Source organism: Sinohyriopsis cumingii, chromosome 18 (genome assembly GCF_028554795.1).
Source record: "Sinohyriopsis cumingii isolate HCF-2022 chromosome 18, ASM2855479v2, whole genome shotgun sequence".
Classification (NCBI taxonomy): domain Eukaryota; kingdom Metazoa; phylum Mollusca; class Bivalvia; order Unionida; family Unionidae; genus Sinohyriopsis; species Sinohyriopsis cumingii.
In genome coordinates this window covers 34,590,385-34,616,753 of record NC_142978.1, presented here as the reverse complement: position 1 = coordinate 34,616,753, position 26,369 = coordinate 34,590,385, and the positions used below count along the sequence as shown (strand labels likewise).

Genomic DNA, 26,369 nt, shown 5'->3' with positions numbered 1-26,369 from the left:
CCACCCTGTCTGAGCGAAGGGCAAAACCCATTGCATTGTCCTGCTTGTCTGCGCACGTTTGTCAGCCCTGCCTGTTACCAACAACATCTGAAGACGCAATGTTCACAGCAGAAATGTGCTTGTCAACTCCTGAGATTGTGCCCTACGTGTGGACAAGGCATACGTACCAATAGTACCAAGGCACACGTATGTTCAGGAAAAAAAAATGTCACATTTGTCATCACATCGTGGACTTGAAACACCAATGCTACGTGCAAAAATACCAACCCCAACCAGAGAAAGAGGATGGTCACAAGAAGAAAAGCAATTTCATCTTTTTCGATTTCGAATGCATGCAAGAGACTGGCATTCACATTCCTAATTTCTGCGTAGCTCATCGAGCGTGCGAGAAGTGCATTCAAGAACCTATCTTCAGTCATTGCCCTCACTGCAGCAAGATTCCTGGAGGACGTGAAAAAATCTTTCGGGGACCGAACACGCTAGCCGATTTCGCTCGATGGGTCTTAGACCCCATCGACAAGACGTGGAGCCAAGAGGACATCGAACCTTACGGAGATTGTCATCGTCATGCCACGGTGATGGCTCACAATTTCTCCGGATACGATGGACAGTTTCTTCTCAGATACTACACGGAACATGGCACCGAACGTCCTAAAGTGACTTTGAACGGAGCCAAAATCATTTTCATGCAAGTGGGACAAGTACAGTTTAAAGATTCGATCAGCTATTTGGCCATGCCTTTGAGTCGAATGCCTAAAACGTTTGGAATGACAGAAATGGCTAAATGGTACTTTCCACACTTTTTCAATACGGAAGCCAATCAACACGCCGTTCTACCCCATTTACCTGAGGCTCACTATTACGATCCCGACAACATGCGTACCGAACAACGAGAAACTTTCTACGCTTGGTACCAGGCTCACGCCTCGGACCCTTTCGACTTTCAGGAAAAAATGCTAAAGTATTGTCGTTCCGACGTGGACATTTTACGGCGTTGCTGTGGAAAATTTCGAGAACTGTTCATGGAACACGGAGGGGTCGATCCTTTGAAAGAAGCTTGCACCATTGCCAAAGCGTGTTCCTTAGTGTATCGACAACGACTCATGCCTGAAAACACCGTGGCTGTCATCAGCCCTCAAACGACCAACTTTGTCAAACGTCAATACTCGGTCAAAGCCCTACGTTGGTTACATTACTTGTGCGACAAGGAAAACAAATGGATTCAGCATTCCCGCAACGGAGGGGGTGAAAAGACCATCGGAACGTATTCGGTAGATGGCTGGGACTTAGAAAACCCAAAGATCGTGTACGAGTTTAACGGTTGCTTATTTCACGGATGTCCCGTCTGTTACCCTGATCGTAGCACTAAAAATCAGTTGTTACAACGAACCATGGAAGACTTGTACCAGGACACTTGTCAGCGGCGCCTAAAGTTGGAACAGGATGGATACCAAGTGGTGGAAATGTGGGAACACGAGTACGATCACCGTATGAAAACCGATCCCGAGTTTAAACGCCTCGTGGAAAGTTACCAGTTCATGGACCCGCTGGACCCGAGGGATACTTTGTACGGAGGAAGGACCAATGCCACCTGTTTGCTGTACCAAGCCGACGAAGAGAAAGGAGAAGAAATCAAATACTTGGACGTGTGTTCGCTGTATCCCTACGTGTGCAAATATTGTCGCTTTCCTGTAGGGCACCCGCAATTGTTAACGGAACACATCGACCTGAAAAACATTCGACAATACGAAGGCTTGATCAAGTGTAAAGTTTTGCCTCCCACGAACCTATACCATCCCGTCTTACCTCACCATTGTCAAGGCAAACTGATGTTTCCATTGTGCCCTACTTGTGCCGAAACGTGCAACCAAGACCAACCTTGTCAGCACACCCAGGAAGAACGTGCCTTGACGGGAACCTGGGTCAGCGTAGAATTGTTCAAAGCTCTGGACATGGGATACCAACTGTTAGAAGTGTACGAAATTTGCCACTTTCCCAAGACACAACAGTACCACAAGGGTGATCCCAGTCAGAAAGGCATTTTCGCTGACTACGTGGATGCCTTTTTGAAACTGAAACAAGAAGCCAGCGGCTATCCTTCCTGGTGTCACACTCCCGAAGACCAAATACAATTCAAAGAGAAATACTATGAACAAGAAGGCATCTCTTTAGACCACATCGAGAAAAACGAAGGCAGGCGATCGTTTGCCAAAGTGATGTTAAATTGCTTGTGGGGTAAAATGGCACAACGACCGTGTTTACCCAAGACGGAATATTTGACAGAACCTTCCCGCTACTTCCAGATGATTCACGACAAAACCAAATACATGAAACACGTGGACGTCGTTCGAGAGAATTTGATCTTGGTCAATTACGAAGAAGATCTGGACTTTGTACAAGACGACCCTTTTGGAAATGTCATCATTGCGGCTTACGTGACAGCTCATGCTCGCTTAAAATTGTACGAAGCTTTAGAACTGTTAGGGGAACGCGTCCTGTACTTTGACACGGACAGTTGCATCTACATCGATCGACCGGGTCAGCAACACCCTAACATCGAAGAAAACCGTTTAGGAGCCTGGACAGACGAACACCCCGACGACAAAATTCTAAGTTTCGCGAGTGGCGGTCCTAAAAATTACTGCTACCAATACCGGGACAAACAAGGAGAAGTGCACACGGAGTGCAAAGTGAAAGGACTGACTCTGAATTATCGTACCAGTCGAGTGGTCAACTTTGGGGTATTGAAAGAAGCCTTGCAATCGGGAGAGGATGGAAACTTTAAAGTGACCACTCACCAACCGAACAAGATTGTACGTTTACCCACTCACCACATCGTCAGTCGACCCCTGGAAAAAATCTATCAAATCGTGTACCAGAAGCGAGTGAGACTTCCCAATCACTTTACGTTGCCGTACGGTCACATCGATATTGGTCAGCATATAAAAAGGGACAACGTCCAAGACCAATAGTTCATTGTCACTACCAAGGCCAATCGACAAAAATGAATCCTTTCAAACAGCAAGTATAGAGTGTAAGACTCAAGTCCAACGAGAAACTCGGGTGTGATTCTATGCTTCACGATCACATCACCAATGCAATACCACATCTTAGTTGTTATGTACTAATGCCATGATAAACTACGTGCAACCAGTGAAACTTCCAGACCACAAAACTTTACCTTATGGACATGCTGATATCACCCAGTATAAAAAGGGACGACTTCCAAGAACGACACTTCATTGCGAGGACAAGCGACGAGAAAGATGAATAACTCTACGCAGAAGAAAACAGAGAAGGAACAAACATCATTGACCTCTTTCACCACCATAACGTCACAGCAAAGTGCGTTCAAGAAGGGAAAGGATTCAATAGACCTAAAGGAGTATTTTAGCATCCAAATGACCCAGACAGCGACCTCGAGAAAATTTAGAACGACAACTTACACCTACACGGTGAAATTTAAAGACTTCGCGTCTGACGTTCCAGCCGAGGAAGTATCAGGTTTCATTACGGATCTACTTGACTCACTGTTAGAGGAACTCAAATGTCATTGCCAAGTCAAAGATGAAGGTCGTTTGAGCCTATCTATGTATCACGACAGTTTGAACTCGCCTGTATGTCTCGGATTTAGCACACCTGCAGAAATAACTTCTTCCAAACTTTTGAGGGCTATTGAAGACGTGCGGTCGGTAAGAGAAAAATTTGACATCACCGATGGAAAAGTGACTATTCATATGGCATATGTTGTACCTCCATGGGAAGAAGACGATCACTGCTCTTGATCTGCTTACCGGTAAGTGTACCTAGCACGATGGACGTAACAGCATATTTACGACTGACAGGGAATACGAGATCGGAAACATCTATGCTGGGACACAAGTGGTAGCTGACCAGATTTTAAACAACGTGTGTAACGGATAGAGAGACAAACACGAACTTTCTCTTATTTGATTGTTTGTTACTTGTTTTGTTTTAACTTTTTCTTATAAACGAACATTTAATGTAAATTCGTTGCATATGAAGTGATTTTAGAAAGGAGTGAACGTTAATTTTAAACATTAGTTTACTAGAGTCAATAACTAAACAACTCGTAAATATGTTTCTTTTATGTTCAAATGTTTATGTATTTAATGGATAGTGCTTAGACCAAAGCACAGGCCAGAGAGCCCATGTATATTTGTACTTGAATAAATGTTTTGAACCCATACAACAGACTTTTCTTTATCGAGTCTCTATTCTATCTGTGAGTCTTTCTTTAGAATATTTCTGTCCTCTTTTCTGTGTGTTTGAATGTGTATTTGTTTCTGTATGTCTATGTTTGTCCCTATCAACCCTTTGTCCCTACAAATACATTTCACCCTATAAAAGGTTTTGACCCTATAAACCTATGACGTTACCAATGTTTAATTCCCACTGATCCCCAGGTGACATTCCCATGTTCAATTTCCATGTTCAATTCCCCTTGTCGCTAGAGTGACCCAGGGCTTTTCTCAATGTTAAATTTCCCTTGTCGCTAGAGTGGCCCAAGGGGTTCTGTAATGCTAATTCCCATTGTCGCTAGGGTGGCCCTATATACTACTATCATTATGCATGCAACATAATCTGTACAAAAACATACATTTTCTCCTATCATTTTCGGATTGCGCTGATAACCGTCCAAGGATTCCAATAGCAATGTCTGATCTTGTATGTGTTGGGAAGGCTGTTACTGTTTGGCAAAAAAAAAAAAATACAAAACAAAAAAAAAAACTAAGAACTTTATCCAACGAAGAGAGGTCGCTTTGTGAAATATTACACCATAATTCACTACATTAAACATTTAAGGAAGTAGTACCGTTTTGGTCACATTTACAGCACCCAAAGAGTTTAAACCATTCGATTTAATGCCAGTACCAAACGAACTGTGAAAATAGTTTTTATTTCTTTTCTTGCATGCTTCGACTATTGTATCATGTGACGTATTCTTAGAGTTTGTCCTGTGCCAGATGTTTTGCAGAATCAGCAACCGGCAAATATCCAACTCAAAGTTTCCCTTTCGATCAACTCAAAGTTTCCCTTTCGATTACATTAATAGCTCAGCTAGTAAATTATAGGTTTCAATGTCAAGAGTTCCTATTTTTTATCAAGTCCTCATATGTCAACCTGTTTTACTGGTTGTCAGATAACTCACTTAGCTACTGTTTTTGGAAGACCACACATACAGCAATTAACATTAAACATGCCAAATTCGTCCACTATAAGATACTGATATGTACTTTTGGGGTGGCAGGGTAATTTCCACTTTTTATGACAGTGGGATATTTTATTTCCTGTAATCTTTAGATAATTCCTTTTTTTAAATATATGTAATGGATATAACATTGTGTTGTTTTACTATAAACTACGGTCACACGTGAAAATGGAAATAAATTTATATTCTTTATTTCAGTAATTTAAGCTACCGTCCTATAATGCATACAAAAAGGTCACAATACTGAAGCGTAACGCTCTTCTTATAGTAAAACTGATAGACAGTAAGCAAAGTTTCTTGCCTAACTAGTAAATGGTATATAAACTGTGGACTTTTAGATGAAATCAAGATATAGACTTGTTTACGACTGACAGGCATACCAACGCTTTTTTTTAACATTTTATTCTCTAATAACTGCATTTTTAATGCATAGTTTTCGTCATGAACTAATAATAAATTATTTCTGGAACAGAAGTTACAAAAACGTGTAAAAGCAGTGCCAACTTCTTATTTACTTGCCTCTATATTAAGTCTATTGCTAGTACATCTAAGTATAGACAGGTCCACAGAAATATAATAAATGTTATCCTCTTCATAGATATTTCTCAGTATTCCATAATGACATGTATTCTTTATAATACAACGATTTTGTTGACTGGTTTACTTTTCCATTCCTATTTTAACACATACACTCCTTTAAATATCTGAAAAAGTATGCATGACAAGTTTGAAGTCACGCGTATGTTTTCATTCATCGAAAATTCAAATAATCTTCAGGAATTTAACAATAATATCGTGTCTTAAGATTTTCTGACGAGGTTTCTGTCTATAAATAATTACTGAGGAGATTGCCAATAAGAATTTAATTTATTTAGCTTTCAGTTTTAGTTATAAGTCAGTGTTAAAGTTATAAGGTAGGCACCGTGAAACGGACGATCATAGGTATGTACATACAAGTTGGAAAGTAAAAGAAGACTAATGAAAAACATGAATTAAAAAAAGAACGAATGAACAATACTCTAAAAGAGAAGATATATATAAAGGAGAATTGCAAAATATATGCAGTTTCACACGAATGAAAATAAACAAGAGGATAATATAGGACCAAAACATTTCGCCAAACGGATATTATAATTTTAATGTAAACCAGGAGTGGTAATACAAAACAAATTACAGCAAAGAACGGACGATAGTCTTGAATGGGGTTTTATTCAGTGGCGTCACTCGGGTTGGTGTCACCCAGTGCGGTAGCTCATGGTGTCACCCCCATGGTCCTCCTTCCGTAACAGACCATACATAATCCTTAGTAATGTCATTTTGGTGTCACCCCCTCTGATGGTGTCACCCGGTGCAGTCCGCACCCCCCGCATCCCCTTAGCGACGCCACTGCTGTGCCTCTAGTCATGTATTTAACTATGATCGGTTATCCGCTTATGAAATCCGACTAGACCGAGCAGTGTGTGCTCTGTAAAATTTGCAATTTTTCATTTTGGTGTCACCCCTCTGAGATGGTGTCACCCGGTGCGATCCGCACTCCCCCCTCCCCCCCCCCCCCCCGCACCCCCCTAGCGACGACACTGGTTTTATTTAATGTTTTTATTAGACCATACAGTAAACAAAAATATCTCATTTATCAATAAATCACTAATCTTTCCAAATATCTTAACTTAAAGACTATAAAACAAGTCTTTGTTTGATTTATATGCTAACAATTAGATAAGTATTACATTTTTGAGTGTTATTTTGCACACACTGATACGAGTATATCAACATGATTCACAAAGTATAAGACAGTTCAGAGGAAGCACTACATTATGTGAACTCCAATTTGTTCTCCTTGTCTAAGCTCAGTATGGTAGTGCACCCTAGGTCTTGCTGGTAGATTACATTGAATTACGTTACTAGCAACCCAGAAAAATTCGTAAGCTACCCTATTACACTACACGGAAACCTATTACACTACACGGAAACGTATTCATACAATGTGTTAAAGTTAACTTTTTCTGTAGGATTGTTAATTCGATAGTGCCAGTTAACTTTACACAAAACTTTCTTTAACGAGGATAACACAGCGGGCCATGACTGACCGATCTGCCATGTGGTCCTCAATTTTTGTTCATTTATATTACCGATAAGGTGATTTCATGTTGTCCGAGATTTCGCCGCACTTTATTGATAAAACTTCCTGTGGTTCTATACACAGGAACGTATATTTCAGCATAACCTAAGTCGTATACCTCGAATAAAACCTGGACATATTATTTATGGACATAATGAAAAAGTTTTCTATTCTGATATTGTATATCCTTAAGAAAACCGTAAAGAATAAAAAATAACGGCCATTCATCATAGGATCAGCAGAATATGGTGGTCAGCAAAACGTCAACGTTTTAGTAATACCCAATTCGTGTATTACATTTAATGTATATCCATGCATATGTATGTATTCCAGAGTCCATCATTTTTTTTTTTTAACTTTAACTTAGGGTTTATCAACGAGTATTGAGAAGACCACATGTTTTGGCTGCCAGAAGTCACCTTGACCTATAGGTAGGTATGTATTCGCTCGCGAGGAGAGAGCTTGCATTCGGAGCGTCTCTGCCACGAAGCGCCTATCTTATACGGGAAGTTCGCAGTTGCAGTAATTTCTTTTACGTACACAGCAAATCAAGACATTCAAGATAAATACGTTGACAGAGCTTTATTCCTTCTGGTATGACAGTAGAACTCTAATATGGTCGCATAACTGTAATATGAACGATATTTAATTAGGTTAAACTCTACAGCCCTGACTCGATTATGACACCCCCTAAGATAGTCCTACATTATATGACGTCTCCCCGATTTTAGTGGGCAACACCAAAAATACGTCGAGAGAGGCGTCTTACATTCTAGGGCTACGGACTTAGATGGTGTTACAATGAAAGACTTCTGCCCTGATATTTATGCTTGGGTCAGTCGTCATTAACGTTAGTGTAGACGTCTTGCGTTGAAGGACCGCTATACATCTCCACTTTTAGTCAATTTTCTTTTTTTTTCTTTTCTTTTTGACATTACTAGCACTATAGTAATAGCGGAGTGATGACATAAAAAAACCCACAAAAAAAAACAACCAGAGATATACTGGTTGGTCTACTACAATATATTGCGTCCATTCTGATACTTAAGTTCCTTGACATATCCAAACAATATTAATAAAAGGGTGAACGTCTTGCATTGTAGGATAATGGCGTCGGCACAGAAACATTTGTCCTACAATGTAAGATGTCTCCCCAAAAACACAAATATCGGTGGGGGGTTGACATCTTACATTGTAGGACTAAGAAGCTTTAAGCTAGTAACATTGACTTTTTACAGGATCATACCTTATTTATAACTCTGGAGCTTCTATCATTGCTTGCTGTTTACCTATCAGTCATGCATGTACTTCAAAAAACTAGTTTTTTGTACAGTAAATACATCACTGATAGGCAAATCTTAAGCAACAATATAAACCCCTGTGATGTATAATATTACCAGTATATATAGGATATGAACCAGAAAAGTCAATGCTAAGTTTTTGGTGCCTCAGGGTGGTCAACACTACAGTGAATCTGTCACAGGAGCACATATTGTTGCTCACAGTTAACCTTAGACCAGCTTCTTGTTCAGCACCCATTTTTTAGTTGTATTTATGTGACATTACTTGTGGCAGATAAGAATCATCTTGCAACAGAATCCATTATCAGTAAATTGGCAGGTAAATTAAAAATGGAAGCACATAATAACTTCTTGTTAAGTGTTATTGAGAAAAGTAAAACAGAAAGTAAAACTCGTTTAACTTTTATTTAATCTGAATACAGATGAAAACCTATTTCTCAAGGAATTATTTTATTTTGAAACCAAATGCTTCAATTTAGGCAATATTTTCTGTGGAAGCCTATGTACAGGAATTAATATTGGTTATGCAGTATCATTCATCATTGTATGTATGTATGAATTTTAGCGCCTACCCATCTTAAGCCACCTTAAAGTATTAACATGAAAACAAGCACATCCCATATTATGAGGGCTGGTGACAATTCTCACACTTGTTTATGCTACAAGAGGACTGAATAGACATTTTTCGCATGTGTACCTTGTTTGCTGCGTAAACAAAACTTTACTAAATTACAAAGTATATGTCATTATATTTATATTTTTTTAATTGTTGTCCATTTTACATATGTAACATTTTTCACATTCCAAATTATTTGGCTGGTTTGTACCTAGTATTATTTTGTAGAAATTTAGAGATTGGAATCAGTCTCATTCGTTTGATTTGAGACACCTACATACAGTATTTCTTGATTTGTAACCAGTTTTTACCAAAGAGTCATGGGCATTCAATGAATGTTCACACTCCCAGATTTGGAATTACCATACCATTATATGTTCACAGCTGAGCACAGGATTGATTCATGGTCAAAACAATGTTGCATATACAAGTTCATTAAATGTATTCTCCCCAAAAACTGTTGTTGAAAACCTCATGCCTGTTTTCATGTCCAGATTTTGTGAGATGACAAACAGATACACATGCTAAGGGGTTGCAGCTCTTTCTCGGTCTTTTTAAAATTACATCTGTAATGCTTTAGAATAAACTCTGTTGAATCTTATGCTATTGTGGCATCATAATATATACTTGCTGATTGTAAATATTTTAATTTCAGAATAAAGTGATTGCCTGAGCATTTTCAGGATGGCTGGCCATTGTAAATCATGTGACACTTTTGTTGCACTACCACCAGCCACAGCCAAGAACTGTGTGATTTTTGGGAAGAACTCAGATAGGCCATCTGATGAAGTCCAAGAAGTCATATATCAGGCTGAGGCAGGCCATGAACCAAACACCAAAGTGCAGGTAATACAGTGTGCTCTTTTTATGATGTCCCTTAGCATACCAAATCCCCACAAAAAGTACAAGTATTGCAATATTCTCAGCATGTTTTTTATTTTTTAATGTTTTTCTAATTTCATGTTGTTTGTTTTTGTAATAATATTATTACGTTTTTTATCTTATAGGTGTTGTCTAATGTTGTAAAGCGCTTAAAGCTTCTAAAGGTTAGGAGCTATACAAAGTCCTAATTATTATTATTATTATTATTGTCATAGATCACATTAAAGTGGTAACATTTAGAATTGTCATAGCAGACGAACCATTTTCAACACTGGTTATATCCCTTTGTTGTTTGTATCAGATGGACATGACCTGGTACTTATCAGCAAGCGTAATCACTCAGCAGAGCAATCTTTTCAGCTTAATCAAATATATGCAACTTGAATCTGAATAGTCTACATTACCAAATTTGTTGGTATTACTTTGAATGGTTTGAAAATGCTAGGCTATCCAATACAAAACACAAAGACACTACTTGATTAAATTGACAGATTGTAAAATTGTTCGTTTATTTGTGATTTTCACACATACAAACAATAAACATGTCAGTGTGGCAAACAAGTCTTTTGAGATGTTTTGGAAAGAGGAATGTATGTAGTGATGACACTGACAGTATTAGGTACTGATTCTTGGCATGATAATTGTATGTAGTGATGACACTGACAGTATTAGGTACTGATTCTTGGCATAATAATTGTATGCCGATGAGGAAAATGAAGCAGAGTCTGTTTAGCACACACCAACAGACATGCCCATGAAGGTAAAGTTTTGACACTGGAAAGACACTCAGAATATGTTTAACAGTCATAGTATGCACCCCTTCAAATTCAGATAATGGTAAACAGACAATATATCAAAACATTTACAGTTACCACTTTATGAATATACAAAGATCAGACTGTAATGTAACATTGCTCATAGAAAAAAGAGGGAAGCTTCCAAGAGTTAGAGGAGCATCATCAAAAATGGTGGAACACATAAAAACAAAGATGTGATAATACTATGATCTCATTGTGAAACATCAATGCTGATAACATACTTACAAAAATTAGATTTATTTACTCAATTTTAAAATTTTGTGCATGCGAAAATGTTGTTATTGACAGAAATGTTCACATGATTCTTGTATTTTATTGATCAGTTATAATGTGCTTTTTCGTTATCCTCATTTCTCCTATTCTGATGGATTCCCTTATCCTGCACAATGTGCTGTTTTTAATTTAGGGAGAAGAGTGCCATCTTTCAGTTGTTGATGCCACTAAATCCAGAATCAGGAAATGTTAGAATGTTTTCTTATGGATGTCTAGATCTGTAGGAAATTACTGTCACAATGAATGCAAAGAAAAATCAGAAAATACAAAATCCAGTCATACCCAGTATATAAATATTGCATGGACCATTGTTGATTGAATAAAAAGTTGACATATGGTTTCTTTGACATGTGGTCTTTGATGAAAATGGTTCCTCTTGGACATCTAGTATGGCTACCACATTAACTATGTTAAAAATATTGTTTTTTTTAATCCTTCTGAGTGGATGGTCATAACAACAAAGAGCTTTGATTATTACACATCTTATAATGTCTAGTTGGTCCTAAAACAAAATGGTTTCACTCTGATTTGAAACATGCATACCATTTTATCCATCGTCAAACTTTCGTTGCTGATGCTCTTCTGGAATTGTTGGCCATATTGACATGTGATTTTAACCAGAAAACTACATAAGACATCTAGTTGGTCCTTAATAAATATGGTTCCACATGGACAGCTGACCATCATGACATCTAGTTGGTCCTTAATAAATATATTCCACATGGACAGATGACCATCATGACATCTAGTTGGTCCTTAATAAATATGGTTCCACATGGACAGCTGACCATCATGACATCTAGTTGGTCCTTAATAAATATGGTTCCACATGAACAGATGACCATCATGACATCTAGTTGGTCCTTAATAAATATATTCCACATGGACAGCTGACCATCATGACATCTAGTTGGTCCTTAATAAATATGGTTCCACATGAACAGATGACCATCATGACATCTAGTTGGTCCTTAATAAATATATTCCACATGGACAGATGACCATCATGACATCTAGTTGGTCCATAATAAATATGGTTCCACATGGACAGCTGACCATCATGACATCTAGTTGGTCCATAATAAATATGGTTCCACATGGACAGCTGACCATCATGACATCTAGTTGGTCCTTAATAAATATATTCCACATGGACAGATGACCATCATGACATCTAGTTGGTCCTTAATAAATATGGTTCCACATGGACAGCTGACCATCATGACATCTAGTTGGTCCTTAATAAATATATTCCACATGGACAGATGACCATCATGGCATCTAGTTGGTCCTTAATAAATATGGTTCCACATGGACAGCTGACCATCATGACATCTAGTTGGTCCTTAATAAATATATTCCACATGAACAGATGACCATCATGGCATCTAGTTGGTCCTTAATAAATATGGTTCCACATGGACAGCTGACCATCATGACATCTAGTTGGTCCTTAATAAATATGGTCCCACATGGACAGATGACTATCATGACATCTAGTTGGTCCTTAATAAATATGGTCCCACATGGACAGATGACCATCATGACGTCTAGTTGGTCCTTAATAAATATGGTCCCACATGGACATATGACCATTATGACATTGATCTTGAAACTGTTGCTGTTGACATTCCTCCTGTATAGAAAGTTATATTGGCATGGTTTTTTCACCAGGCATCTTCTTATTTAGCTTACTTGGTCCTAAATGAAAATGTACAGTTGACAGTCCTTTTCTTCTTTTTAGTGTACATACATAGACATTGACCAGGTACCACACACCCATGCTGTGATCCTGAGCAAGCCTTCCTGGATGTGGGGAGCAGAGATGGGGGCCAATGACCAAGGAGTCTGTATCGGAAATGAGGCAGTTTGGACTAAGGTTAACTCCGATGAAGACCTGCAGGAAAAACTTCTTGGAATGGACTTTGTCAGGCATGTCGTAGTTACAAGGGCAACGGAAGAATTTTAAAACTATGATACCTAGATGAGATTAACTTTGACAAGCAGTGTGCTTTACTCAAAGGCTAATAAATTATACAGAAAAATGGCATGAGATGTACGGTGTTCCATCTAGAGGTAAAAATGTAGTCTAAAGAAATTTTCAAGGAAAGAAAAGTCAGAGGCAACTTGGAACACTTGATTGAATTTACTGTATTTCATCATTCATCTAAATATTATATCCTTTGGTTGACTTAGTAGATATTTTATATGTTAAGCAGTAAACTGACAGACTGTCAAGTACTGTGATTATGAGATCAAGTTATATAGACTACTGATATATATATATATATATATATATATATATATATATATATATATATATATAGGTAAGTCATGTCATAGCCATGTCACTAGAATTCTTTTATATTGAAGAATGTCAAAAGGGCTGAGCACAGGTACATATGTCATCATACTGGATTATGGTGTGATATCATTAGCATTGTCTTTTATATCCTCTTCCCTTCTAGTTTCTCTCACATGGACTCAAGTTTCTGATACAGGGTTCCAACTTCAAATGTGGAAACCATCTCAGCATTCTGATATGGAATTGAAACTTTGCAAGTAAACATCTAAGACTTCTACTTTAAAAAAAAAAACACAAAAAAACAATCTTTCAGTTATAGTTTCCTTGAAGCAAAATTATTTTTATATCAGCACTTCTTGAAGTCATAACTGTCTGTCATAGTGTCTATGCATACGCCATTCTTTTCTTTATAACCTAAATTCCATCTATACTCATTGAGTGAATGTGATTATATTTTGTTTGGTTTTCTTTCAGAAATATCAGTACAGTGTATAATGTAATTAGTGCTCCAGCCAACATTTTTGTTACTGGGATGGTAGGGAGGGACTTATAGGAACTGCTCAACATGAAGCCCTTTTTTATTACAAGAAAGGGCCTCTGCTATGAGTTGGAAGATCACAATATTAGTTATGATTTCACAATAATTTGCTTTTCCATTATTTACTCATGAATCATAATCTAAAATGCAGAACTGATAAAAAGTGAATTAAATCTAACAGTGTGGACAAATATTTGTTTTTCTTGAAATAAAGAATCAAGATGGGGAAAAAGCTTGACAACCTAAGTTGTATGCATTGAATTGGTTATTTAAATGATAGCCAGTCACTATTATATATATATATATATATATATATATATATATATATATATATATATATATATATATATATATATATATATATATTCATTCACAAACAGCTGGAATACAAATCTACATTTTGTAGGTGACACTGTAATACTAGTAAATACTTAAGGTTATAATTTTTAGTAGAAAAGACATCACTCAGCAGAAATTTTGATCATTTATAATCAAAGATTCTGCAGCTACAAATACCCAAGTGAGAAAATTAAATTTCATTTTAAGAACAATAATGTTTGTCTCTTCCTGTGAAGTTGATCATTCAGAGCAGTGTCGGTTTGAACAGTTTGTACTGTTCCACCTGCAGATGCTTCTAAGTAGTCATGGTTACAAAGGTCAGAGGTGTTTATCTCTGATTTTGCAATGAGGTCATTTATAGCAGTGTCATAACACATTGTTGGCTGTTAATAGTGATCACTGGTCACATTCTGCAGGTTGTTGTTCATAACAGTGCATTTATAAAATAAAATTGATCCATACATGACAATTGTGGTAATAAATTACAGGTGGTCACTTATAGCAGAATCCGCTCAGGGCAAGTTTTACTGTTGAAGGTGTCCTAAGACTTTTAGTGCATGAAAAAAGCTAAAATTTGGTGTCCCAAAAATGTATAGGTCATAAAACTGTTACTTTTAAAAATAATTTAGGGTGTCCAAGACTTATAGTGTCCCATGAGTTAGTTATTATGGAACCTGCATACTACAAGGCCTGACGAACTTAAATAACCTAATATCAAACAGTGCCAGAATGAAATCAATAGAAAGATGATATATCTTATCAGAAATTGCAATTATATCCTTTATTGGGTCTTTAATCTGCTACCAGACGAGACAGAACTACGGCATTGATGAAATTTGACCTGGTACTCACCATTTTTATTGCTGCTAGTCACGTAACTACTTCAGTCTGAGGCTACATGACCATAACATCAGAAGTCCATTAGTCATGTGATGCCAACAAAACAAAATAACCTTTCCAATGTTATTCTAGAAAACTTTCCCCCAAAAATGAAATACAAAATTGATGTTATAGTTGTAAAAGAAGGTACAATGAAAACACAAATCGATCTCAACATATTTATTAAAAGAACACTGACCAGAAAGATGTTGCTGTCACAGCAACTTGGAGAAAGCTGGATTCACCAAGCAGAGAGCTGATGTCAATGTGGCTTTTGTTGGTATCCTGTGACAACTAGAGCAGATATTTTAGGGTTGAATTTGACAGAATATTTTGGAGATGTGACAGGGTCGACTGTGCTCAACTAGTACCTACACCAAAAATTATTAAACACAGGGAGATCATGTAGTGTACTTTCATGGTACATGTATTGTTGTTTTAAGAAATACACTCTGTCCAGTTTTACATTCCTACTTACTTTGACAACATAACTTAGCCATTTTAGAGCCATTATCCAAATGAACGCAGAGAAGAGTTAATCAAGGTGTCAGTTCTAATCCTAAAAGAAAATTCAGATTTTGGAAACCGTAATGATTACTACACTTTTTAATGTAAATTACTACACTTTTTAATGTGTGTGTGCATGTGATTTATATTTTTAAAGTAGCTTTTTAAAAAAATCAGTCATATCTCTTAGATGTCTGCACTGTGGTAGTTTATAGTGATGACTAGCACTGGGGCATCATGCTGCAAACATGTATCATGATGTCCCACCAAGTCATATTACACAGACACCAGACCAACCAGTTCTAACACTAACCAATTAATGCTGAGTGCCTAACAAGGCAGCTGTTAGTACCATCTTTATAAGTTTTTGTTATTACTTGGCAGGGTTTTGAACCCATGACCTCCCGCATCTGATGCAGACACTGTAACCACTAGGCCACCAGAGAAGATTTGTTCATATAACAAGTTGTTAATAGGTTATACATGCTATTTTTAAGGTTACTCATTTCCATGCATTCGGACTACCACACATTAAAATACTAAAGGAGAAAGGATACTTATTTGGAAACAATAGGACACCTTGCTTACTAATTATGGGGAACATTTTTTTCCCAAAACTCTTAACTTGCTACTCACAAAAATAATGAATTCACAGGATTCTGTTATTCCTCCATCTACATGTATATTGGACATAAGCTCTATTATTATCTTTTATTTAGACTGGGTCTAGAAAGAGGGAGCACTGCACGTGAAGCTTTGGATGTGATAACCTCTCTCCTGTCCCTTCATGGCCAGGGAGGTACATGTTCAGAAGGAGGTGAATGGGCATACCATAACAGCTACCTTATTGCTGACAAAATGGAGGCCTGGGTTCTAGAAACAGCACAGCAGTTCTGGGCTGCAGAGAGAATAACAGGTACATTCAAACATTCCAAAATTCAGTATATGCTTATTGTTTCCTTAATGGCAGTTTTTGTATTAAGATTGCTGCACCAGCATATTTTGCAGGGACATGTACATACATCAGTAAACAGGTTAGATTTGTAAATTTAAAATTATAAAACATTATTTCATTTTGTAATTTAGTATATATATCATTTAAATTTTTTCTATGCTTTCATAAAAGTAAGATATTTAATGGAATGTGACATTTATTGCATTAAAATGTAATGCTATTTTTGTAGTAAATTTGTATATATTGTATATATTAAGAAAATAATTTTAACCCCATTTTCTTTGACACCCATGCACACCAAATTTACTATATATTAAAAATTTTAATTAGTATGAATTCAGGTCTTACACTTTGTGAGTGTAAACAAAGAAAGACAATACTGTTGGATTGCATATACAGCAAAACTAAAATGTCTGCAATAAAAGGGGAAATATGTCAATCATCTGTACTGTTTGCACTGTCAAAGTCAGCATTTGCTCTCTTCATACATAGTGATTTACATCAGTTGCTTTACTGCTGACAGCGGTGTTATAATCAGTTTTATTGTGAAGTTCAAGTTATGTGGGATGGGATGAAGAATGCATCATTGTACAGAAGCATCCACTGGATCAGGTTCTGTTGGATACTTAACCATTCTTTTTTTTTTGGTCTTGCTTGCAAAAGCAGAGATGAGGAAAAAGTATACCTTTATACTCAGGACACATGCTCATAAGTGACACTTGTGCATTTCCATGGTAATATGTAAACATATTGCCCTAATTAAAAAATGTATACCCATGAAAATGAATTTATTTTTAGTTCACTGTATTTCCCCACAGCTGACTAAAATATATATAAATAATATCAAGGAGAGGTGCTAAATGTGCAGACAATACTTAAACCAAAGTTTTTGTTACATTCTTTTAGGATGTTTTTCTTTCCTATCTAGAGGGAGTGAGGAACATATCCAACGAGTTAAGCATTACTGAAAAGATAGACCTCATGTCTCCCAATCTGATAGAGAAAGCAAAAGAATTGGGGCTGTACAAGGAAGCAGATGGTCCATTTAACTTTGCCAAAGTCTTCTCTGAACATTATGTAGATCCAAAGCTTTCTGAAGCATCTGGTTCTCGTTACGGGAGAGGCAGAAAGATGTTAAAGGACTTATCCAAAGAAGGTAATACATTACATCATTGTAATATAATATATATGTTACGGAAGAGGCAGAAAGATGTTAAAGGACTTATCCAAAGAAGGTAATACATTACATCATTGTAATATAATATATATGTTACGGGAGAGGCAGAAAGATGTTAAAGGACTTATCCAAAGAAGGTAATACATTACATCATTATAATATAATATATATGTTGATAGATCCTGTTTGGTAGCTTTTTACAATATCACAGGTTGTTTGGTATCACAGTATTTGAGATTTAGGGTAATTTTCTGCATAGCATCACCTGTTGTGTGCTTATCTTATATATGCTGGATGTAAGTTACTAGTTCATCACCAGTTTTATTTCAGGGAAAATGTCAGAACTGCTGGTGATTACAATATTTTAAAAATGCTCTGATGAATTTACCGTTTTCAAAACAGGGCCGTACCTCAAGTTCTCAAAATAAAATCTCAATTTTAAAATCTGTAACACTGTAATGAATCAGTTTGTCATCTGATAATGTCCAGTGATTTTATGCAAGAGTCAGATCACATGATTTACATATTTGTCAAGAAGCAAGAGATTGACCCTGTGGAAGCAAATAAGAGTCAAAATGCGAAGTATGTTAATGTTGTTGTTTTCTGGTGGCTTTGCAGTTGACAGGTGCTGATGTAAAAACTTTGTTGTACATGATTTATTATTTTTTGTTGTAACATCTGGTCTTATTTAAACACCTGTGGTCGACAGGTACTTTCATGCCTAAGTTGGTGAGCCCGTACATCAATATCCTAACATTAGGAGAAGAATATGCTGCCCTAAAAATATATTTTTTTATTTACCTTGATATCAGAGCAATGCATCTTGCATAAATGGAATCTAGATGGTGTCTTTTTATTAATCGTTTCCCACAATCATCTGACTTGAAAATTAAATGTATGTTAATACAGAGTAAAGAACACCAAATAGACATCTGTATTATCTTTGAAGGTCAATATCATTATTTTCTTATTCACCTGTTGGTAACTTTAAGACCCACGATACAATAGTAAATATTCACCATATTTCTGAATTGTGCACATTGTACAAGTTTGTCACTTTAGATGTAAATAAGAAAACTGGCAGATTTAGTTGTTTGACTAAATTCAGTTAAATTCTTGCAGCAATATTGTGAATTAAATTAAGGAATAGGATTAGAAATGACAGTTATAATACATTTATTCTGAATGTATAAGAAGTCATGTACAAATTGGCAAAATAATAAGGTGCTCTTAAACCAAAACACATAAAGGGTTTATGATGGGATTCACTGTACTTTTAGTGTAATGACTTGATGCTTCATTAATTAGGGGAAATGATATTGACAGTACCTTTGTGATCCTAAAATTGTTTTCTTTGAACATTTATTTCAGTGTGCAGCTTTTAGTCCTTATACTTTGAAGCATGGTAGAGCTTGTACTGTATTACTCCTAGTGTAGTAGTTGTTGAGATACAGGAACTCGACAGTAGCCATCTTTGTTTTTGCCCATCTGTCTATATATTCACATTTCTTGCAACTGTCATATTTCTTCACATTACAGGTTGGCATTTGCTTGGTGAATTGTCTGGTACGTGTAGAAGTGCCTTTTAAAGGTGTTGTATTTACAGAGCCAGTTTTTATGGAGTTATTTCCCTTTTTCCATTAGCTTTAAATCTCCGCTACAGCTGATTCTTCTAACTGGCATTGCTCAGGAACTATTATGATACAATTTAATGTGTTACATAGACGTTTAATGGTTTTTGTCTCGACAATATTCTTGATACTTGTAGCTCTTGACAATCAACTTCATCACCTTTATATGGATGTTTTATTTAGCTGTTACTATAGAGTTCCTTGTACATACTGTTCTTATTTGCGTTTCATAAAAAGGGGTGTATTTTTTATGATGTCATTGCACTGTTACTAAATTTGTGGAAGGCTTGTACTTAGAGCAAGGAAGAAGCCTATGATTTATGGGGTCAACAAAGTTGATGGCCAAGACCACTTTAACTCAGTGGAGAAAAATGGTTTTAACTCAGCAACATAAGTTTCACATCACATACGTGGACATGAGTGGACAGTTTTGTAGTCTACTTGCCTGGGAATACCAAACTTTGTTCCCAAACTACTTAACTGTAAGGTTATACAGGCCTTTGGATTACCAGGTGTATTTAATCAGTTTGTTAAAAAAATTTTTATATTGGAATGAACACATTTGTTTTTTCATTCATTAATTTATTATTTCTGAACTGATTATTGTCAGGGTGTTCCAAACAGCATCATCTCCATTTGTTTCAGACCAAATGGAAATTTCCAGTGCAAGTGACAAGCATACTCACAGTCATTTTCTACAAAAATCGATTGTCATTGAAGTGGTAGGGTCTTTGGACTAGAACAATCCATTGTCATTGAAGTGGTGGGGTCTTTGGACTAGACAAGTCCATTGTCATTGAAGTGGTAGGGTCTTTGGACTAGAACAATCCATTGTCATTGAAGTGGTGGGGTCTTTGGACTAGAAAAATCCATTGTCATTGAAGTGGTAGAGTCTTTGGACTAGAACAATCCATTGTCATTGAAGTGGTTGGGTCTTTGGACTAGACAAGTCCATTGTCATTGAAGTGGTAGGGTCTTTGGACTAGAAAAGTCCATTGTCATTGAAGTGGTATGGTCTTTGGACAATAAAAGTGCATTGTCATTGAAGTGGTAGGGTCTTTAGACTAGACAAGTCCATTGTCATTGAAGTGGTAGGGTCTTTAGACTAGACAAGTCCATTGTCATTGAAGTGGTAGAGTCTTTGGACTAGAACAATCCATTGTCATTGAAGTGGTGGGGTCTTTGGACTAGAACAATCCATTGTCATTGAAGTGGTAGGGTCTTTGGACTAGAACAATCCATTGTCATTGAAGTGGTAGGGTCTTTGGACTAGAACAATCCATTGTCATTGAAGTGGTGGGGTCTTGGGACTAGAAAAATCCATTGTCATTGAAGTGGTAGGGTCTTTGGACTAGAAAAATCCATTGTCATTGAAGTGGTGGGGTCTTTGGACTAGAAAAATCCATTGTCATTGAAGTGGTGGGGTCTTTGGACTAGAACAATCCATTGTCATTGAAGTGGTGGGGTCTTTGGACTAGAACAATCCATTATCATTGAAGTGGTAGGGTCTTTGGACTAGAAAAATCCATTGTCATTGAAGTGGTGGGGTCTTTGGTCTAGAAAAGTCGGTTGTCATTGAAGTGGTAGAGTCTTTGGACTAGTAAAGTCGGTTGTCATTGAAGTGGTAGAGTCTTTGGACTAGAAAAATCCATTGTCATTGAAGTGGTTGGGTCTTTGGACTAGACAAGTCCATTGTCATTGAAGTGGTAGGGTCTTTGGACTAGAAAAGTCCATTGTCATTGAAGTGGTATGGTCTTTGGACAATAAAAGTGCATTGTCATTGAAGTGGTAGGGTCTTTAGACTAGACAAGTCCATTGTCATTGAAGTGGTAGGGTCTTTAGACTAGACAAGTCCATTGTCATTGAAGTGGTAGGGTCTTTGGACTAGAACAATCTATTGTCATTGAAGTGGTAGGGTCTTTGGACTAGAAAAGTCGGTTGTCATTGAAGTGGTAGAGTCTTTGGACTAGAACAATCCATTGTCATTGAAGTGGTGGGGTCTTTGGACTAGAACAATCCATTGTCATTGAAGTGGTGGGGTCTTTGGACTAGAAAAGTCGGTTGTCATTGAAGTGGTAGAGTCTTTGGATTAGAAAAATCCATTGTCATTGAAGTGGTGGGGTCTTTGGACTAGAACAATCCATTGTCATTGAAGTGGTAGGGTCTTTGGACTAGAACAATCCATTGTCATTGAAGTGGTGGGGTCTTTGGACTAGAAAAGTCGGTTGTCATTGAAGTGGTAGAGTCTTTGGATTAGAAAAATCCATTGTCATTGAAGTGGTGGGGTCTTTGGACTAGAACAATCCAATGTCATTGAAGTGGTGGGGTCTTTGGACTAGAAAAGTCGGTTGTCATTGAAGTGGTAGAGTCTTTGGGTAGAAAACTCCATTGTCATTGAAGTGGTTGGGTCTTTGGACTAGACAAGTCCATTGGCATTGAAGTGGTAGGGTCTTTGGACTAGAAAAGTCCATTGTCATTGAAGTGGTATGGTCTTTGGACAATAGAAGTGCATTGTCATTGAAGTGGTAGGGTCTTTAGACTAGACAAGTCCATTGTCATTGAAGTGGTTGGGTCTTTGGACTAAATATACATACTTTTAGGCAGTAAACACTGCACATTCTTTATCCAGTATTTTTGATTTCTTGTTCTAATATTTCTTCTAAAACTTGAAAATACTAGTAATGGGAGAAATATACCCTAAAATTTTAAAACATACACAGTACTAAGTAGTTTGAAGAATTGTAAATTTATTGTACAGATTCATGCAGATAGACTTGCCCATGTAAATGTGGATGCAGTGTTAGCATAGAAACTCTTGTTTGGTTTGAAATGCAAAGGTGACCATACTATGAACCACATGATGACAGCTGGGTATGAAATTATAAATGAATTAATGAAATGAGTAAGTTGTGTGCATGTTTTTAATGTCCCTGTGCTCAAAAATATATGACAGCCTGACACTTGGGGGCTTCTCAAATTTCAGATCAGGCCCCATGTGTTTTAAGTAAAGTGCTCATTGAGCTTATAAAAAATATAGTTTGCCTAAGAAAGCATTGGCCATGCTGACAAAATGGGGAATTTTATTTAGTAGTAAATTAATAATATTTATCCCATGTATGCCCCTTATGAAGATCATCCACTACCAAATTTATTTTGCAAGCTGTAGATGTGTACAAAGCAAAGTATGTGACCTATGAAAGGGAAACATATTACCTGGGTTACCTACATGTAGTGCTCACTTGACTTTAACATGTGAATTCTGCTAGCTGTATGACAAAAACACCATTTTAAAGCTATCATTATACATGCCCATTTTATAATTAAAATCTAATGCTTTTGGAACAAAATTGAAAAAAGAACTGTAAAAAGGAGCATCTTTTTACATTTCATCCACGCATTACAGAAACCAGCCAAATCAAAAAACATCTGGGGTCTGGAGCTGTTCCAGCTGTCATTACAACCAGTGTAACTGTGTGACTGAGCAAACATATTAAGGCTAATGTGTACACAACAAGCCATTAATTGATTAGCTTATTCTAGAAAGCTTATGGCTTTTGAGTCTTTGATTAAAACTTAGCCGTTCTTTGGTAGAAGATGAAAAGGAAAGACCGACTCAAAAATGATTTCCACAGAAACACTTAAGAAATGCAACACTTGTTAAACATAATGAAGGACACAATATGAACAACATCAAAAGATTAAAGAGAAACTGTAAAGCATGACATGCTTCATATGCTAATGAACATAAACACTACCGATGCACAGTAAGGAGGAGCAGTTGGACAATAACTGACATCAGGACCTGAAGGAAGACATTTCTTTACATGACATATTTTGATATCAGAATAAAAACAACATTTATTTCCATTTCGTTTATTTCTTTTCATATTTAAAGTATGACAGTTAGAACCTTGTGTCAAATCATGGCACAAAATGGGGCCTTTGGAATCGGAGTCTGGGCTTATAGAATTTGAGCCAGGGATTGTAATGTTTTTAACACCATTCCAGGACCATTGTCTGAAAAAAAATTCTTTGAGCACTGTATTCTTGAGGCTTTTCATTTTAAAATCAGAGGGAGCTGCATATAGAAACTCATGCACTTGGGATTAGGAACTATGATAATGGGATCAAAAAGTCAGTTTAACGGGAAGATGAAATTTGGTTTCTGCACAAAAACATTAGTTCTACACCACAGACCTACATACAGGACACTAATTTCTCCATTTGATGACATATCATGTACCACATTCAGAGTTTTACCTTTGAGGCGATAATCACTGATACATTTTCCCCCCACTTTTTGCACTTTTACTTATCCCCTTTGAGACAGAGATGTGACACTTAATGACCTTACTTTTCATCTATTAACTGTACAGCTGTGTTACAAGGGACACAGCCAGATTTCATCATTGTTTACTTCTGGTGACCTCACATAAATTCATAAACATATAGATTGAAGAAATTGAAATATCTTTGACTGGAAGCATTTAATTCATCAGTTCATACATTCTGAAATTTCACTCCTCACATCTTTGTTTCTATTTAAGGAATTTTCAATTTGAAGAACATGATGGAAATTCTTCGAGATGAGGACAGTGGGATATGTATGACTGGAGACACGGGTTTTGCATCGGTTGGGAGCCAGGTTTCAGTGCTGTCCCCCAGTGGCTCATCATTTCCCGATTGTCACTGGTTCACAGCGACACCAAATCCTAGGATAAGTCTGTTCAAGCCTTTCATATTCTGTCCAGGACCAAGCCTAGGATCCATGACCATGTCACCAGACTTTGGTATTAAAGAACCACGGAAAATAAAACCAAGGTTTCAGACTGTTGTTGATCGACGTCATGACCTTTATAAAGGTCACCAAAAGCTACAAAGTCTTCATGGTACAAATAACACTAAAGGGCTGAAGATGTTAAAAGATGTACAGGATTTGGAAGCAAAATGTATTGCTGATGTAGAACAGATTTTAGCCAGTTTTAATGAGCACAGTTTGGTCCAAGTGTCCGGCCTTTTTAAGCGTATTTGTGATATTGAGTTCAATTTTTACAAGGGAAGTGCAATGTAAATTTAAACAATGCATAATTATTACTTTATATTATATATTTTATAATAATATATTTTTTTCAGAATGATTGTGATCCTGATTCTTTTGCTAATATACCATTGAGATGTAAGTGTCTTGAATGAAACCAGTCAGAATGTATGTATTTTGAATGTAACCAGTCAGAATGAATGTATCTTGAATGTAACCATGGCACTGCCAGTCAAAATGTAAGTACACCACTCCCTCGTTAACTCATGCCCTGATAACTCGCAAACCCGCTTATAACACTGGGTCAGGCATGGATCCCATTTTTTAAACCAGAAAATACCCCAAAATTGAACTCTATTTGTTGAACTTGAAGAAAACTGTGATCAAAATTGGTAACAGAAACTTTGATATATTGCTCATTTATCGTCAAAGTAGCTAGGACCTGGAAATTTTAATTGACATTATGAAATATCAGCTTTAAAAAGATGTCATAAAATTTGTTACATTTTCTTTCCAAACGACATTGATAGTACACCGTAATTGACGATATTCAAGTTAATTTCGATCATTGAAAATGTAATGCCTAGTGGAAGCAGTACTGTAATAAACACCAATTAAATAATTGTTTTAATCAATTGAAATTTGTGTTATATTTCTATCTTTTAGTTCCTTTTTAAGTGTAATCATCATAAATGCAATGTGTCCTCTTGTAATTAAACGTAAAATGCATCAATCTACCGTAACAGATATGTATGCAAACGTTTCTCTGAAAACCTAGTTAAGTGCCGACCATGTTTTGATATCGGACTAGCGGAAGCATTTGTTGTATTGTTGCACTAAGTAAAAAGTGGGCCTCCTTTTCTATTATCACGTTAATTAAGTCTTTTGACTCAAATAAAGGAGGTGGAATAAACAAAAAAGTTAAAAGGCAAACAAATCCTACATGCTTAAGAACCAGCAGCCTCGGTCGTATGTCATGTAAATCATTTCAGTTGATCAAGTGAACACTGTTATAAATTTTATTGTGTATGTAATCTAATTAAACTACCTTTAATTAACCTACTCAATCATAACTGTGATTAAAAATAGCAAGGCAACCAAGTGAAATGAGTACTTCATAAAATAAAAAGCTTTGTTTCGCAGATATGGACAATTGTGGGAAAAATGAGTTTTAGAGAATTCCTGAAATTGCAGGTTGAGATATCCGTAAGGATGATAAGAAGTTTCACTGTATCTTGCAGTGAAATCACGTCATCAATATTTTACTAATTGAAAAATTCAGAAATTGAGTTTCGATGTAGACGATTGTCTCACAAAATGTTGGCTTTTCTATATAAAAAGGAATCTTGATTGGCAGTGTATCAATAGTTAGTCTGGTTCCCTGCTAAGTAGACTCCTTGTCTCACAAAATTCTACACCCGCCACTCCAGGAACTAATCAACAAAACAAAAAGTCGTGACATAATACACAAATGTTTTTTGCTTACCGTGTTGCTTGTTGAAACCAATTAGAATTATGTTATCAATCTTTCAGATGTTGGACATTTTAAAAATAAATGTAATTTATACAGAATAAAGAACAACTTCATCGGAAAAGCGCTTTATTGATAATTATTCTCTACGCGATTATACAATGGGAATTCAGTCATTAAACAGCACAGTTCCCAACCACCCCAAAATTCCACGGTTCTCTGGCTTTCTCAGATTTTTTGGAGGTCCCTCAGTAACTCGCACTCTTGCTTATAGTGCGGTCTATGTT

The 26,369-nt window shown here is 36.6% G+C and overlaps 1 protein-coding gene across 3 annotated transcripts; it reads left to right on the top strand.

The window, feature by feature from the left end:
- Nucleotides 1-7,818: 7,818 nt before the first annotated feature.
- Nucleotides 7,819-25,246, top strand: LOC149776369 (secernin-2-like). 3 transcript variants are annotated; one of them, XM_089940735.1, is made up of 6 exons: nt 7,819-7,946; nt 9,925-10,115; nt 12,987-13,174; nt 16,530-16,726; nt 17,694-17,921; nt 24,121-25,246. In XM_089940735.1, exons 2-6 carry the CDS (start codon nt 9,954-9,956, stop codon nt 24,642-24,644), a joined length of 1,299 nt encoding a protein of 432 aa, XP_089796861.1. In that variant the 5' UTR covers nt 7,819-7,946; nt 9,925-9,953; the 3' UTR covers nt 24,645-25,246. The 3 variants fall into 3 exon arrangements, with proteins under 3 accessions (XP_089796861.1, XP_089796862.1, XP_089796863.1); XM_089940736.1 differs by lacking the exon at nt 7,819-7,946 and adding an exon at nt 8,555-8,972; XM_089940737.1 differs by lacking the exons at nt 7,819-7,946; nt 9,925-10,115; nt 12,987-13,174 and adding an exon at nt 13,585-13,804.
- The last annotated feature ends 1,123 nt before the right edge of the window (nt 25,247-26,369 follow it).

Excerpts from the sequence above, each read along its gene's own strand:
- LOC149776369 (XM_089940735.1), top strand. The coding sequence starts at position 9,954 with ATGGCTGGCCATTGTAAATCATGTGACACTTTTGTTGCACTACCACCA. Across the intron at positions 10,116-12,986 it reads AACCAAACACCAAAGTGCAG|TGTACATACATAGACATTGA; the intron begins GTAATACAGTGT and ends TCTTCTTTTTAG. Across the intron at positions 16,727-17,693 it reads GGCTGCAGAGAGAATAACAG|AGGGAGTGAGGAACATATCC; the intron begins GTACATTCAAAC and ends TTTCCTATCTAG.